This window comes from Pseudomyrmex gracilis, unplaced genomic scaffold (genome assembly GCF_002006095.1).
Source record: "Pseudomyrmex gracilis isolate BER0280 unplaced genomic scaffold, ASM200609v1 scaffold_0, whole genome shotgun sequence".
Classification (NCBI taxonomy): Eukaryota; Metazoa; Arthropoda; class Insecta; order Hymenoptera; family Formicidae; genus Pseudomyrmex; species Pseudomyrmex gracilis.
In genome coordinates this window covers 3473993-3492562 of record NW_018020584.1, presented here as the reverse complement: position 1 = coordinate 3492562, position 18570 = coordinate 3473993, and the positions used below count along the sequence as shown (strand labels likewise).

At 43.3% G+C, this 18570-nt stretch overlaps 1 protein-coding gene across 4 annotated transcripts in view; it reads right to left on the bottom strand.

The window, feature by feature from the left end:
* LOC109864002 (cysteine-rich motor neuron 1 protein-like) overlaps positions 1–18570 on the bottom strand; it is a 208806-nt gene that overhangs the window by 184288 nt on the left and 5948 nt on the right. For 2 of the 4 annotated variants that reach the window (XM_020444764.1, XM_020444791.1), the window contains exon 2: positions 1677–3234. In XM_020444764.1, coding sequence (XP_020300353.1) covers positions 1677–1776 — 100 coding nt within the window. In that variant the 5' untranslated portion in view covers positions 1777–3234. Of the gene's footprint in view, positions 1–1676; positions 3256–18570 lie in introns of all 4 variants that reach the window. The other 2 variants (XM_020444773.1, XM_020444783.1) reach the window with 2 other exon arrangements.

The window sequence follows — 18570 nt, the reverse complement described above, 5'->3', positions numbered from 1 at the left end:
AAAAAAAAAAAAAAAAAAAAAAAGAGAGAAAGAGTCGAGTTCGTGTAACGCTCGTTACGATTGTGTTTTGTTCGGATCATCGTGACCCATTTTATTCGACTCGATAGTTACGAAATACATAGCCAGGCAGTATAACAAGAGAAATTCTCTTTGCGTTGTCATTACACTGAGTGACTCTTGTCGTCTGACATATTTTTTGATATATATATTTTGAGTGACATTAGTTCTTTAACGAGTATGTACACAATGTCTCTTCAGTTGTTTGTGTTTTTGTTATATTTTTGCTTTGCAGAAAACAATTGACACTTTGATCAATTAAATTTATTTTTCAAGATGTCATCGCGCGCGAGGCGAAGTCTGTATCAATTGACACGATATCGGTCGTTCCGTCGAGAGAGAGAGAGAGAGAGAGAGAGAGATGTTCGCTGTCCGTAAAAAATATTAAACACAACTTCTCTTTTACCACCGATCGGATGAATTATAAAAACGCAACGAGAGCTCGAACTTAATAAAAGCAAAATGGGACAATTACAAAAAATAACCAATGAAGCTCGAAACGCGCAGCACTTTCCGAGTAACGTCCTGTTGTATTTTCAAGAGAGTTACGCTCGTAAAGACAAGTAACGACCAGTGTAACTGACATAATCACGAACCGAGTTGAGCGTGCGAGTAATACTGATTATACGACGTGTACCCCGCGCACGATGGTCGGGTGTGTTTTAATGTTTCGAACGACTATGGCATCTCAAACAGATTATCGGCCGTAAAGAAAATTTTACTTCAGAAATGATACTCGTTATTTTTTCTTTCGCGTATTACATACAACGCGAAGAGAAGACGAATTTTTTTCTCTTTTCCAAAATTTTTGCCGCAACACGGCAGATTCTCTCTCACGGCGGTTTCGTCGTCTTCTCCGTGAAGAAAGCGCGTGCGCGCGCGAGCGATTCTACGCGATAGCGACGGAAAAACCATAAAAGGATTGTGACACTCACGAGATCGGCGGAGCGTAGCACATAAATCACGGGTTAATTTTTTAAAAAGCACTCGCGGTCGTACGATGCACTGCAAACGTGCAATTAATCTTGCCTAGTAGTAGGTCGTCTTTGCGCATAAAAACCGCATCCACGTATCGTCCACGTTGTGTACATGTATGTATGTATATACCGACTTAATTTATTCGCTCGCGGGATGGTCTCTTCTAAGAGCCAAAGAGCAAAAGTCAAGCGTTTTTCAAGAATACGACGTGCGCAAATAATAACGCTTACATAAATTTCCGATTATTTCAGCGAAATGCAAAATATTTTCAAACAATCTCTTCATCAATTCGATTTATTTAAATATTAATAAAACATGAGCACACATCACTTACTCTTTTTATTTGGATTTATTTACTCAGCAAAAAAAAACAAATCTTTCTCTGTTAAAGCAAACAAATTGTTTTTTGGTTCGCGCGTCAGGTTTAATTTTTGCTGCGCGCGTTATCATCTCAGGTGTAACCAATTCAATTAATCTCGTAATAATAGACATAAAGGAGAAAACAACATCTTTCCAACGGCGATTGTTCAAAAGCAACCAACGAAACGTCACGAATAAGCGGCGGTCGCGATGATAAGAGGGGTGCGCGCACGATCGACCTACCGATCGATCGGCAATAAACAACAGAATGATCGACTTACCGATGATGCAGCAGAAGAGCAGCAGAACCATTACTCGTGACGACCTCATGGTGTCTTCGTCACTCGGAATCACGCGCGCACGCAACACATACACGTACATTCGGCGTACACAACTTTTTCCTCTCGTCACGTCATAACCGATGTCTCCCCGAGACAGAGTCGTACGCGCGCGCGATGTGATCTTCTCCCTCTTCTTTCTCACCTTTTCTTTGCAGCGATCTCAATATACTTCCATTATACGATCGTCGAACGCGAGGTATTTAGTGCGCTTTCTCGCGCAGCGAGAGGCAAACGTGTGTGTGTGTGTGTGTGTGTGTGTGCGAACGATTTTTTTTTTTTTTTATCTATCTTCCGCACGTGGAATCTCTATTCTCTCATCTCCGGCACACGCGGACAGTTACGACACCGTCGTCGTCGGCGACAATGAAGAACGTCGGAATGACAAAAGCGCAGACACAATCGATGGTAACGTGCTCGTCGCGTCCGCGTTATCAGTCTATTTCCTACGCGCTGTTGCGAGTTCATACACTTGTAACTAACGAAAAAACCTTCCTCGCGGACAAATTGACGTCCTCGATTCGACGATGCAGTATATACGCGCGTGATATACACCAATCTTCTCGCTCTTCTCTTCCTCTTGTTTTCTTTTTCCCTTTTTCTCGATCTGTTCGCTATCTTTCAGAGATAAAATTTCGCTTTGATTGGCTCGTTTGCGAGAACACCGATTCGTTTCTTCGCGAACAACGTCGAGGAAGTCTGAAATGACGTAAGTCGAAATATCTGCTGATGTAACAGCGAGAAAGCGTCGCGAGGGACGTTTCTTCTTTCCTTAAAATAAAAATAAAAATAAAAAGAGTGACGCGTTTCAAAGAGTGACCTTCATTTTCCGCGCTTGACAATGCGAGACAACTCGCGACTAATTATGCGTCCCTCGCGCTACAGCGACATTAATGATACCCACCGCCGTCAAGACTTGTTTGTCACCGCGTTTGTCACAGCACTTGGACGATAATCGCCACACGAAGCGGTGTAAAGTGTAACACTCTCTCTCGGCGGTTTACTCTCGGTTCGTTAAGCACTCGCGCGACGTGAAACTCGAAGATACGATCGTCACGCGAACATAATCGAAAAGACTTGAGACGGACTTTCGATACTTATTAGCTGTTCAACCAGTGATTAACGCGCGGACGCGCGATACCGACCCTATTGTCCTTGGGACGGAGATGACGGAGAAAGTCGCTTTTGTTAAAAGTCGTCGGTCGACGGCTCTCCCCGCAGAAATTAAAGGACGTTCTTTCTCCGGAGAAAGAGATAGAAGTTTCTAACGAACAAAATTATCTCGCGGCACAGTTTGCCCCGCTGGTAATTAAGATACTCGGTAACCAGTAATTCTGTTCGACGCAAATCTGGATCCGCGTCGCCCGGTCTTCGCTGCCTCCTCCGTCCGCGCGCACCTCCTCTCGCGCTTTCTCCCTCTCTTCTTCCGTTCCACCGTCTATCTTTCGACGAACGACCAGCTGCCGCTTCTCCTCTGTTTGGTATCCAGTGTTGTTGTTGCCTAACAAAGTTGGTATACGGTCTGATAAATAGACGTGCCCGAGTGTAGTCTTACGTGGGCGTCGATATCGCCGGTTGGCCGAGAGAGTTAGGTGCAAGGTTGCTTCTCTTCTCCCGATTAGACGAGCCCAACCAACCTACCACGATCGCTATCTCGAAATCGAGAACTAACCCCGAAGACCCTTCCGATGTTGGCGAGATCGCGAAAGTTCCTACGTGCCGCGTTACAAAGCGAGAGGAGTATTAAGTCAAATCTTGGGCTGTTCGTCACGCCTGAATGTTCCGAGAGATATCGATCTCAATAAGTAGAACGTTGTAATGAGAAAAGTAATATCAAGATTCTCTGCTCGTTCCACCGTTCCTTAATTGCCCCCTAATGACTTGAAAAAAAATATTGCACTCCGGTGGGTAGAAAAGAGAGCGCGATATATATTAATAATTTAACTTTTCTCTCTTGAAACACGCGAGAGAAAGAGAGAGAAAATTATCTTTCTCAGGTAGTGTATATATTTTTAAAAAACGCTATTTTTTTCACAGTTTTTCTCGCAGTAGAGACGGTATTATTAAAGAAAAATAAAAAGCGCTGTATACAGGTGCCCGCGAGTATATACCCGCAATATGTTACCGATTAAATATTTCAGTATCGTTTACTCTTTTCTCGTTATTCGCCGATCGTCGTGACGTTAAGCTCCACGCGGAAGTCGAACATCCTTCACACAACTGACCCCTCAGCCAGAGGTGAAAGATCGATCCTTTTACGAACGTCGCGCTCGTGCAACAAACGATCGGCGCGCAGTTTCTGCTATTCATCGTACAAAGCGGCGGTGGCGGACGCGGCGGCGGCGGGCCTACCTCCTAGACTCGGGCGGCTTTTACGATGCCAGATAGGCCGCGCACGGACTCGATTTAATCCGCGCTACACGACGAGCGTGACGAAAGGCAGGTCGTATAACGGCCCGCGATTGGAAACTTTATCGACTCGATCGAACATCTCCGCGAATATCGCCGCGGATAATCCGCGGAATACTCGCCCGTTACTCCCGGATATATTTTTTCCCCTTCCGCGTGTGCTCTCCTCTTTTCCATCGTGGAAAATTCTCGGCCACGACCGAAATCGCGATATTATTCGCGGATTTTGCATTACACGACAGAAAAAAAATAGACACATCGTTCATATACTACATATATATGCATACACTGCGCGCGCAGAGCGAAAAGCACGAAAGTAATAAATTATTCCGTAAAAATCCACGACCAGCTCATCTATTCCTCGAGATCATTTTTACATTTTTTTTTTTTTTCAAAGTTACTTTTTACGGTATATTTTAACCGCCACGGCCATTTCACATTCATCTCTATGTTAATAGACAGAAAATATTCGTGCCAAACGACATGAATCTTTAACAATTATTAAAACTTCTTTCTTCTTCTCCTCCCCGAGCGCGTGTTCGCCTGTAGCGTACGCCACACTGATTTATACAAGATAAAAAAAAAAAAAAAAACAACTCTATGCTCGAATAACAACGGAAATTGCGTAAAAATATTACCGTAAATGCAAACCCGCTTTTTCTATACCAACAATTTGAGCCGAGAAGAAGAAGGGGAAGAAAACAAAGTTGCAGACGAGTTTCGCCGGTAGTCGCCTACAGCGTTTCACGTAAACTCTTTCGTGAAGTTACTGTGCGGGAGCTTTTGTGTTCTATGATTAATACGGGACATCCCGCACGTCGTGCTCGACTCGCGTACTACAAATGGCTCGCATGCCAATCGATAAATCAACGTAATTACACCTCCGACGGTTGGCCTATAACGTTATCTCGCGGGAGCTCGAGCCACGATCGACCGCGGTGGCGTATATCCTACGACGGACTTCTTCGTCGCGTTGTTAAACGCGTCGGATTCTACTCTCTTCCACAAGGCGCGCGCGAGAAAGAGTTCAAAACCCATCCGCTCTTTATATCTCGCGAATTATCTTTATAACTCTTCAAACGTGTCCTATCGCGTGGAACGAACGCCAGTCGAATAAGCGTCCGGCTTTGTGATTCAGGTGCCACCTTTCGAACGCGAGCGCGACCGTCTTATCGTGCGACACGTGAAATTAGGTCGCGTATATCAATTCGCGCACAAGGGCGAGCCGTAAAAGATTCCTCGAATTATTTACGACCGTCCGTGTTAGCAATTGACACACCTTGCAAGAAGCCAATTGCGATGGACAGAAGAGATATCACGTTACAGAGCGCGGAGGATATAGTGAAAGCACTTTGTGTACGCGTTAATGCTTCATTAACACACACCGATGGATATTATTGTGAATTTTATATGACATTTAAATGTCGGCGAGGTATAATATCCCGCCGCCAAACGGGAATACAAACTACAGGCGGCTGTTATTTCGCCCCAACGGATACGGAGAAGAGCTACTTTTGCGGAAACGATTAATTCGCATTAGTGTCGGCGGTGTGTGATTTTTTTTTTTTTTTTTTTTTCCATTCATAATTCATCCGCGTTCTGCGGCAGTAGCTTCGTTTCACGCGATAAAGATGCGTTCGGGTGACGGCGCACGTCAGACCCGAACAATAGGTGTCGAAAGAAATTAATGCCCACGTGCTAATTCGGCGGAACGGATATGCATGTGGGCGAACAGCCAACAACGTCCCGATGCTAGGCCTGACACACCGACGACACGCAGTCGGGCGGCCGGCGCCTTTGAAACAACTTGTACGAACACCTGTAAGTGCGCGAGCAGATGTACCACGCGCGATCATTAATCAACGGTGCGGTCGACTCTCCAAACTGCAATGCAAATAAGTCGCGTCCCGTTCACGACGTCTCACGACGACGACGACGACGACGACGACGACGATGACGGGAAGGTCGCGTGCAAGACGGACGCGATGGCCTGGAAAAGGAGTCAATTTCCCAATGTCACGTTGAAATGTCGAAAATATTGGAAAGACAATTATCTCTACGTATCGCTCGCGTTTGTATATTTCTCTATCTAATAGAGATTTCAATAAATAAATAGTCTACAATGTCACTCGTTATTTAATTGAAAAAATGGATCGGTTTTACTCTTCCACTTAAAGGTGTGAAGAAAATTATTAATGTAACGTTTCCCAAACGACACACCACATTATTCATTAATTTCGTCAACAGTTTGTCTACGGTGACTTGAAACGTTAAATGCCGCGAACTTCTGAGAGAGAGAGAGAGAACCGCACAATTACTATACTCTCTACGACTGTGCTCGCGAAACGCAAGTCGAGAAGTCTAGGCGACTAGGTCGAAGAGCAAGCGTCGCCGCGACACGTCCAACTGTTTCGGAATTCGCCGAGTTCCGGTTGTGTTTCTACACGAGGGTAAAGACAGCCATTAGACGAGGACGGTGTAACGTGGACTTTGGTGTGTGTACGTTTCCAGAGTGCATCTCAACACAAAGATCTGCAGTGGATCGCTCGTTGTTGTCCCGGCGAGATATCGGTGGTTGTACGTGCGTCTGTTCAGCATCCCGAGATTAGGAACAACCGCACGTTACTCGTATCGGTATTCCGAAGGAAAATCGACGACTTGCAATCGGTTAAGTGCAAGCGAGCGCGCCACGATCGAAGCTATTGTCACGAAACAAACGCGCGTATCAAAGAAATTGCAAATGCTGGAGATCTATTGCTCGACCTTCGCACAACGCGGCAACAATATTGTTAGAACAAATAGCGCTTGGAACGCTTTGAACAAATAATCACAAAAAATACAAAACGTAAAATCAAACGATTATATGTGTATAAATTGTGGAACTTTAAATATCATGTTTTTTTTTTCTAAATAAATGCCTTTTATCAGCTAAAAAGTCTATTTTATATTCACATAAACCTCACACAAATCCTAAAGAAAAAAAACGATCTGTTAGTGAACTTTCTTCGAAGAACGCTCTATGTTTCGTCAGAGGATTAACGGGATATCGTAAATTCAAAGAAGGCTGAGCGCGAGAGTCGCCAAAGAGAGCCTGAATAAAGCTTTCGTGCGAAAATTTATTCTCGTGGGAAAATTATTGAAACGCGCCGCGGGCCGTCACGCATATCGCGCTGACGCGTTCACGCTTTTAAAAAGCGCCGTATATCGCAATATATCAGGACGCACGCAAGAAAGTTGCAGCCCGTTGCTGCGTTGCTCCCTCTTATTACGCGCCTTCTTTGTAACATATTTCCTACATTAACACGTGAAAGACTTTCGAATGTGAATGTTGCTCTCGCTTCTTCTTTTCGAGAAATATCTCGAGCGATAAACTTCAATTTATCTTGTGTGTTCATAAAGGTGCTTTTTTTTCTTTTTTTTTTTTCTTTTTTTTAAGTTGCATCAGGTACAGGTTATAATACGTCGCCTGTTTTAACATGCAAAAGAATTGGTCCAACATTGGTGTGCGTACACACGTACACGCGTTCTCTTCAACGTGAATAAATTCGCTCGAAAAACCATAATATTGCGTGCGGAATACTGAAAAGTAATTCGATATTTATTTTCAACGATTATTAGCGCGATATTTAAAGTAGCAACGCGTTCACAAAAAAAAAAAATTTGTTTAATTAAATACATATGTATCCCCATTGTATTCTACCATATATACATAATATGTGAACGTTAAATAAACTGTACCGATATATCCAGCCAATCGTATATTTATATAAAATGGCTCATATTTAAAACCGAGAGACACATTGTCATATTAATACTCGTCTAACGATCACGTGTATTGAATGTTGAACGTTTTATCATATCGCATCAACACACAATGGTCATTCGACAATGCGCGCTAGCTGTGCCAGACAGATTTAATGAATAAAAAAATTATTAAGAAAAAAAACCATAAAATAAAAATCATAAACGCCATAGATCATCACGTACATTTGTGTGTTAATGCCGATTCGATATAAGAATAAAAATGATGTGTCGCGTAATACACACGTTTATCTTCGGTTTTAATCATTAACAACAAAAGAGGGCAATAGACTTCTCTCGGACGTCAAAAATACACACCGCCGGTCTATTTTCGATCCAGATGGTGTTTATGATGCGTAACATATGGAGAAGCGTGTTGCGCGCGATTCCGCGTATGCACGCGTAATCCGTGCCGTTTGATAGGAGAGAACGTGCGACATATACACACACGCGCGTCGGTATGCAACATTTTTACCGAAAAGCACTGGTCTCACTGCGCGAGGCGCGGCGCAAGAGGCATTCGAAATGAAGTAAACGAACGCTGAGGCCACCTAGTCGACGGCCCGGTTCGCTGACATCACCACCCATATTACATTAGCCTACGTAAACGTTCTGCACGCATGCACACGCGCGCGCGATGCAATGCGCGCACTAACACACACGCGAAGCGTCGCACGACTTGCTTTGTGTCGGAGCGAAGAGAATCGAAGGTGAAAAAAAAAAAAAAAGCGCGCGAACGACAGATACGATCTCGTTCTCTCTCTCTCTCTCTCTTTCTCGTTGCTCTTCTCTAGTCTGCAAAAAAGACAGCCGTTGCACACGAGTCGTTAAACTCCGCCGACAAGCGAAGATAAGAGAGAATCGACAACGAGATGTTCCCGACGTGTCCGCGGCATACGAATCCCATTTCCGACGGGTAAACGCCGCCCGCCCGTCGTCTACGTCGCGAGTCAATTTGCACAGCCAACACGGCCGGCTGTAAAAATTAACTTGCACATGTAAAACTGACGAATCCCAGTTGTACACCGAGGCGAACGTTGTTCCCGGCGCGTTGTCCGAGCGCGTTGTGGCGCTTTGTGTACGGAATATTTGCGAATATTTACAAGAGAAAGAGAGAGAGAGAGAGAGAGAGAGAGACACGTGCGCGCGAGGGTCAAGTTCTTCGGTAATAAATCAAACAAATCAAATAAATCGAGAAGTCGCATTTAATGAGATAAGAAATTTTACTTTCTTTCTCTCGTGTTATTATCGTCGTGAACATCATCCCGCAAAGGTCACGCGCGTATAAACAATGAGGAAGAACCTTTGAGGAAGATTCTCACCGCGCCTAGACGCACAAAACGACGATAGATATGATGCACGCTAACGATGCACGCCTCGAGCTTCGTAATAGTACGGAAGGACTAAAGGGTGCGGCGATTCTCTTAAACCAAATATTATTCCACGTACGATCCTGCGATCGACTCGCACCTCGTCGTCGCAATTTACAAACAAATTGACCACGCGAGCGGCGGCCTATCCGGATGATTCATAATAAGGGAGAAGAGTAGGGGGAGGGGAGTAGAAAGAGAGAGAGAAGAAAGAAGCGGAATCAAGATTGCGCGCTATCAATTCTCGGAGGGAGATATCCCCTCGAGACGCCGATGCTTCCTCTCTCGCTCGCTCCGTTAAGCGCAAGCCGAGGCTAGGATGGGTGTCTAAGCACGTCCGCTAAACAGCTAGATACGTTCGCCAGATAGGAGATACTTATGGCACTTGAGGGTATGAACTCGTGACCGTTGGAACTGCGGGATACAGTCTCGCCCTCTTACTGCCTCGGGAGTGGATATAACCTACGATATAACGGGTATCCATCTCCAAGAGAGCGGAGAGGGTAGTGGCGGAAGCAATTGCTGGAATTGCATTCTGCACGCGCGGAATCATCTCCATCGTCCTTAAACGGTGATGTTGAGCCGATCAAGCTGCGATTTATTCTGCTCTTTCTATCTCGTCCGAAAGTCATTAGAGAGAGAAAAATAACTACTTCCTATCGTTTCTTTCCCGCCCGGTAGCGGTCCGTCGTCGGGTTTTACGATTACGCGTTCAATTTAATTGATTACGCATTTATTCGCATTTTTTTCCATCACTTGATCGTTGAATTTCTGGCTGAGCGATATCGGTTCGGTTCAGTCTCGCGCGTAAACCGAAAATAATCGCCGCGACAGCGTTACGAGCTCGCGCGCAGCACAACCTCCTCGCGTGCGTGTAAACCGCGAAATAAATTCCGACTACGGATCCCGACGGATTATATAAGATATTCATACGTATGAATTTATATCACGCCCGGTATCACTTCTCGCGGTATCACCATTGCCGCCTTTACCAAGGCTTTGTAAGGATACGGTCGTCTTCTTCTCCGTCCCTCCTCGCGCGCAAAGCGGCCCCCCGCCTCCCCCACCTTCCGGAGTGGAAGTGTATTTCGCGAAATAACACAGACACTCCTCTTCCTCTCTCCAACAACCCCCGTTTCTCAATTCCATCGCACAAGGGAATTTCTTAGAGAATAACGGCACGCGGCTGCACCGTGAAAGCGAAGCGAATCTGCCGCATCGCTGATCGCGCGCTTCATTGAATTTTGATTGTGCTCCCGCGGTAGCTCTCCGCAGTCACACGCATACACACATACACACACATACACACACACACATGATGACAGACTCGAACGCTAATTGGAAATTTAGATAATCGCATCTACACGAGTACAGATCGGTATCTTACCCGGTTTCGACGTGAAGTCTCGACGGGTATTAAGCGACCTCGTTACGCTTCACAGACACACTCCTGTGTACAGCCCACCCCGAAGTATCACGAAGCGAGCGACGAGCCGATATGCGCCATCCGGAACGATCACGAATGTGACCTTTGAAGAACGCCGGTCGTTTCGCTCGATAAGTGAATTTCGACTTGCTTTCGCAAACTCGGTGTTTTTATGCTAATTGTGTTTTTCAATAAAAATAAACAATGTAGAATTTGAAGTAATTTCGACTATGACATTTGTGCGTTTTTCGTTTCAATTATTTCAAGTTTAGAAATTTTTTCTCGAAACTAAATCTGGATTTCAATCTGTTCTATCGCTCGTATGAAAACGGAAGCTATTTTCGCGCGAAAAGTGCAAGAGCGTGAAGTTTTCAACAAAAATTTTTGGAGCCCGGAGAGAGAACTGAAAAGTGAAAATATCATACGTACGTTGATCGAGTCGGAATCTATCCGATTGGAATAGTTTCTAACGCGCTGCGGAATCGTTTCGACGAGTCGACGATTAGTAACGAGCGCGCTCTCGACACCGAGTCTTGACGATCGGAATCCGACGCGCGTTGATGATTCGTTGTCGATGGTCCCATCGATTAAAGTCATCGTCGCCATTTCCTGCTTCAAAAGCTTGAGAATCCTGCGCGATCATCGGCCTGCGTGAAACGAGAGAGACTTCACCGCTCCGATCGAAGCGATCGACGTCCTCTCGCATATTACGCTTCGGCGAATCGATCGGTCCCGCGCGTCCTTGAGCTCCTATATCGAGCAGCGCGACGCATTAATCGATCGCAATTACCGCTCAGTCGAGATCAAGATCAGAATACGAATCGTGGAACGAGGGCGGAAAATTTTGCGTAAATAGCTGGTACATCTTTTTCTTTTATTTTTTTTTTTTCACGATTATTTCTAGAATCAGAACTGACCGAAGAAACAAACGCCGTAACTAACTTTATCAGAGAATCACGCAGTTCCGATATTCAAATTACATGCCGTAGCGTATGAATTTCATTACGAAAATGAATTCATTAGATAACATTCCGTGTATGCAACGTCATAGTGAAATTAATACATATGGCAATATTGCGCGCGGCGCGCAACGTAGCTTCCACATTTCAAACGTCAAAAAATAGGAAATTATGAAACGTGTGTATCTGTGATGATGAAATATCAAATTTCAATATTACATTGTCAGCGTGCCGTCATCGCAACGCGGCCGATTACAGACGTGTGATTCCCGCGCTGTTTTCGATCGCCGTTGGGATAATTTCGCTAACAGCACAGACAATAGTCGCTATTTCGACTTTAGAACACAATATCACCGTCGTAATTTTCAATTCACGAGAACTTGCGTATGCGATTTTTTTTTTTTTTTTTTTGTCAACGTTTTCGCTCGCGCGATGAAGAATAAACGCGCGTCCCCGCTTTCTGTCGAATTTCTGCAAAAATCAGATAATCGTTTGACAAAAATCTATGCGCGATAGCGTCATCACGTGTATTAATCTGATACCTACTTTCGCGATAATAAGTTGTGTTCAACTGAACTGTATTTTAAAACCTGATAAACCGTGCGGCTTCGATGCACCGCTATCGTACAGGCGCCACGATAATAAAAAAAAAAAAAAAGCCGCGAGCGAGCCAAGTCGATAAAAGATTACGAGCCGTTTGGCGAAGAATTTGGTCATGCATCATCAGCCGCAAATACATGAAATAAAATGTTGTTGGCAAATTTAAAAGAAGAAAGAGAGAAGGAGACACAAAAAGCGCGACAAATAATATCAAGAGCCGAAGATAAAGTATTTTGGTCGTTATTATCGTCTCGCGGTTGACGAGCGTCGGAAAGGCGCCGTTATTAAAAAAAAAAATTAAAAAAATAAAAAAATAAAAGGCGCAAAGCCGGGCACGTTCGACGTGAAGGTCGCGCATTCGTCTTATAATCGCAGAGAAATATTAGATACATTCTGCTTATTTCGCGAAGGGGGATGTGAAAAGCACCGCGGCCACTTGTCGGTTGAAAGGAGCGGGGAAAAAGAAAAAAGAAAAGAAACGAAAGAAATGGAATGCACTCGAGCGAGAAGATTCTTCCCCGTTCGCGTTATCAGGCGTGACGTCGTTGAAATAAATCTTGAGGCCCGCGACGTTCTTTTCCACGACATGCCGTCATCCGGTTTTCTTCGACTTGGCCGCGAAAGTGTGTTACGTGCCGGCAAAAACGAAGGTAATTTCGCCGTTTGAATACACGGGAGGTGCGCGCGCGCGGAAAGCTCTTATCGCGCGCCAAAGAAAACGAACTTATCGTCGGAGCTGACCAAAGGGCTGACACGAGATAATTTTCGCGATAGCAAAATTCCGTCGAAATATATTAACCTAAGAAGACATGTATAACGAAATGTGCGGTAATTTTGTATTCACATATAAAAAAAAAAGTCTACTCAGTAACTTTACGCGTTTCCTTGAGAGACGTTTTTTTTTTTTTTAATATAAACCTCCTCACGTAAAAGCACTATACTTATTCATTACCATCAACTTTTTATAAACTTTCTAAAAGAAAAGAAACATCACGAGAGAGCAGATATATATATCAATTCATTTTTAAATCGACTACTCTTTAACACGACTACTCATCATTTTCGAACCGCGTCGCAGTTTGCAATTTTCATCAGTCTAGCGTATGCTTTTTTTTTTTTTACTGGTATTTTAATTAAACGCTCCGTTATTTCCACACTTGCGACCGGATATTCCCTTTTCGCGCTCTATCTTGTCGATCCTCTCGGCTCTTTCTTCTCGCGGCGCGACCTCGCGGCGTCATGAATAAAAAAGTAATCGACGCTTAAGTGCAGTAACAAATCTTTCGTGCGAGAGAGCTTGCTGCTCCTCGGGCCCGTTTTAATCTCCATAAGAGGACTCTTTAAAACGCGATCACGAACGCGTCTCCGCCGTACTGTGTTGATCCATTTCATCCGGTAATCCCCGCGGCTGCATCAGCGTGATCCGGGATGCAGCATTAGTTTCTGCATAAGCACTGCGCTTCGCGCGGACGGATTTGCAGACGTGCTCGATTCGCCGGCGCGAATCATTCCTCAAGAAAGAAAGAACGGTCGCTATATGTAATTTAAAACGGCCATATGTAACGGCCAAAGTCCAATTTATGACCGTCTGCTCCCACATGGGTTATACCGGCAACTATTTTATAGTCAAGGCGAGTAACTTGCGAATAAATTAAAATCACAAAACTCCCTTACGTTATTGTGCGTATGAACGCTTTAAAATATCTATGAACGTTAACATTTTCTTATCATAGTGAAACAAATAACGAAAACCTTGGTAACGAGAAAAAAAACATGTATCGCGAGCGATATATGTTTTTAAATTGATATAATATTGATATACTATTGATACGCTATTGATTAAAATGTGTTATTGCATTTTTTTTATTTTTTTTTAATCTAACTTCACAAAGCTAATCTCGGAGAATAAAGTTCGATTTCGAGATAACTCGATTAGCATGTTCCCTTCCGCCTGTCCTGTTTTCCGTAAAAACGCGATTTCTGACTTAGGCTCGTTTTACGCCCGTCAGCCCAATTGGCGCGATTTTTCCAACGATCCGTGAATTTTTCGACGAGATATCGGTACGGGGAAAAAAAGAGATTATCTATCTCTCCCACCGGTTCTTGTTACAGCGCGAGAGAAAATTTAAATCGTCGATATGGCTCGTCGCGGTTGGAATTATTGATTTGGGGAAGGGAGCAATTATTATCCGCATCCACGTTCGTATGATGACACTGACCTCCGGTAAAATGACGACGTGCGTCGGGGCGTGCTTTCGTGCACACGAGTTTCGCATATCAACCGCACGCTTAACAAACCCGCATTTCTGAACGTCGAACCAAACTTTGCCCCGATATCATCGTGCGCCGCGTGCGCTCGCCGTTTGGCTCCGACTTGTCATCGAAAATACCTCTGCGCGTGACAGACCGTTGATTGGTGCCCGAAGACCAAACGACAAGCCCGCGAACGTTTGTGAACATTTTTATCTCGGCTCTCTGTTGACGGAAAAAAACGCAATAACCCAATTTGTTCATTTCGCCTCGCTACACGCGTGCTGGATTTGCGTGGAAAAAAGAGAGAGATAAAGAAAGAGACCGAATCCGTTGTATTTTATGTACACTTTCGGGTTTCGATTTATATAGAAGAGGTTGTTAACAAAATATTGCAATTGTGAAGAGAGTACTATATGTGCAATCGTAAATTTTAAGTAAGTGACATATGTTTATATGCGAAGTTACGCAACGTACAAAGATCCGAATCCTTGACTCAGACCATCTCTGTCGCAAAAGAACGGAATTCAAACAACACTTTAACGACGCGGCGACGTAAGTGCGCGTTCGAGCGACAAAGCCGAACTGTAGCGCAAAAAATTTCATGATTCACTTTCTGATTCACGTTAAAAAAAAAAAAACAAAGTATAACAGAATGGGAGAGAGAAATTTGCGATGCAAAAGAGAAAAACCCAAATGAGCTTTCTTGTTTAACCGAATTCAAATGCGTCCAACCGCGACTGAGAGCAAATGTCAGCTGTGAAACGTGATCTGTTTACCCCCGCGCAAGAAAGTGGCGGAAAAAATTACGCTATTTCCTCGGCGGACACGCGCCGTCAAAGGTCGAATAACAGCGTTCGCATCAATCGGCACGTACTGGCTACGAGAATGGCTTTATCGCAGCGGCCCCTTACTAATTTGTTTCGATCACACGAGAACGGGATCGGGCGTACGCATCTATCCGATACTCGCACAGCCGTACCCGCGCGCGCAAGCCGTGCATCGTTTGATGAAAAAAACCTACTGGCACGGAAATACCGCCGACAGATAGATAAAACGAAGCTCGACGCCTCCGCTTCGCGGATTTATGAACAGTCTATTTCCGGAATGCACACGCATGTGCCAGAAGTATCGCGTATATACACGTCCTTCATCCGTGAATCTTTCGACGAATTCACGAAGCGAACGTTGGGCGCAATTTCTAATTTCTTGTTAAATCTTGTGGAAATTAACTTCATTTTTTTTCGAAATTTACTAAATTTCGATCGATACAATAACGAATTTGTTTTTTAACAATAAAGCATCTTCAACTCGAACAATTTTTGCGGCTTGCGAATAATTGTTGATTAAAAAGTAATATTTTTCTTCATACTATTAATAACGATAAATTAAAAGATATTATGCAAACTTTTCTTTTTGTAGTAACAGAGGAATAAAATATTTGTAATAAAAATCTTCTATCTTAGGCACATTTTCTCTCAAAAATCTTTCGTCTCTTTCAACTTTGACATAAACTTTCTGTTTTTTCGAATAAACCCAAAAATGACACAAGTTTACTTTGAGAACGTACATAGACACTTGAACTTGGGTATAATAAGAATGACTTTTTCTCAACGCAACTCTCTCGTCATCAAAAATTAAATAAGGGACATTAGATTTGTTTGTTTTGTAGTCTACGATTTCCTTGTCCTTACAGTTGAAAGGGCACTTTATTTCTAATAATTCAACGTTTCCATTTCTATTGATTATAATACCGTCCGGACTGCAAGCAAGAAATGGTTGCTGAAGAGAAATTATTAAGCCTACTTGGTGAGCCTGTAATTTGGTTTGTTCTTCGAAGCAAGACTTAGCCGTGGATTCCATAGCATGACCATAACGCATACTCGCAGTTTGCATACTCGCCCTTTGTTCTTTTTGAAACTGTTCGATCAATTTTTCGAAGTCCTTTCGTCTTGTCTTAATACGATGTGCTCTTCCGCTGCATGTAATCCTCCGGTATCTTTCTGTGTACCATACACGACTTTCTGATTGTCCACTTGTTCTGACGCATATATCTGTCCACCTTGACTTATCCACCTCAATAAGCGAACGAAGGTTGTCGTATTCAGAAGGCCATAAAATTTCATTTGAATTACTTTCGCGCGCGTGATATGTCGGAAAATTATTCTGCGATTGCAATTCAAATAATCTCTCACAAATTTCATTCATTTTTAACATTTCGTTTCGTGTATTTCCTCGTTCTCTGCCGCTTTTTTTTTTCCTGAACATTTCCGCCACTGAATCCAAGTGCTCTTTTGTTTTTCTTATTTTCTATGTCTCGTCTATTTATTTATTTAAAATAACATTTTGTAAATAGCATTCGTTTTATTTTGCTACTTTTTATAGATTACGTTGGTTCCTTTTTTGTTCAAGTAAGAGTCAAGCGAAGAGCACTCTAGTCACCGTCATTCGTGTCAAGTTCATTTTGTGCGTGTATACCTTTCACGTTCTTAGTATCAGCGGCGAAGTATCGTCGATCACGTCTCTCCGCAGTTCGGATTATCAAGAATTCCCGATACCGTATACGCGTTTCGCCCGGCGAATATAGAGAATGTGGCGCTGTTTTTCCCGCTTTTTTATTTTTCGAATACCGCGAACCGCGCGAAACTGCGCGCCGCGAGAAGCTGGCGAAACGTGAGTTATGAATACGAGAGTCAAGAGTGCAAACACGTCGATACTTTCTATCTTCGTGCAAACGTTTTTACGCTGTTCTCTTTTTCTTTTTCTCTTTCTCACTCTCTTTTTGCCTTCGTGTCTCTGTTCCCTCTCGTCGTTGTTCTCGAAGAAGTTGCGTGCAAATTCGCGAAATGAAATGAAGACCTAGCACGGTTCCTCGACTCGCTTCTTCATTTCGACGCTCGACACACACACATTTTCGAATGTGCGAATAAAGACGTGCGCTATTTTTCACGTCAAAAAGTCCAAGTTATTAAACTTTTAAGAATTTATATGAACGTTAAAGGATACGTGAGTGTTCACTACAACGAAAGAGTTTAAACAGTTCGTAGAAAGAATAACAGACGTTATTTCACAAATAAATTCTTCACCGATTATTGTTTAATTGTTGCATTTTGTGGTTCCCAAACGTTTGCGAGGAAGTTGGTATGTGATGACTGCACTTGAGCGATAAAACAATCTCACTTGACGCGATATTGTATTGCATTGCCACTGAGTGCGTCGCGAACTGAATGCCGATCTGGTGTAGTGCGAATCGCGATAAGATCCATTCTCGAAAGCGCGTCGGAGCGCGATAAGATATTCGATGTATAGAAATCCGACCTGACCACCGATTAGCCACCGAAATTCCAGTGGTTCCTCGATTTGTACACAATAAAATGTGTACACATTCCCCAAAGCAAAACTTCAGCTTCATGCACGGCGGAAGCTTACGCAGTAAAAACGCAACAGTACGCCTCTTACGTAACACGGATGGAAATGCGAATCGAGTATGAAACTGATCTCTCTCTCTCTCTACGTCTCTTTTAGTTCGAGATTAATCTATCTAAGAACTCAAGGCTGACGATAAGTTACAACATCGCGCCACGTAGAATCGTTTTAATCAAACGGTCTCTCTTGAGATACAATATCTTGTTGTTTTTGTCCTCCTATATAAAAAAAATCCATGTGTACCGCGAAGTGCGCGGTTCGAATCTATCGCATCTATTGTTGCCTCTTTTCCGCGTTGTCGATTGGTTGATTGATCGAGTCGAGTCGAATTAAATCGGTAAGATCGAGAGAGTAAATAATGACAGAAAAACGATTTTGACAGTTCGTCGTATACGTGAAGAAAATTAAAAACGTGACTAAAGTAAAGTCACGTCACAGGAGAGAATAGAAAAACAACACGTGACTAAAGTAACGTGACTGTAATTTATATTATATATAACATTAAATAATATATATTATACATATAATTTATTATATATTTATAATATTAAAATGAATGAATAGTAAAGGCTCGTGAAATTGTCAAACTAAGAATG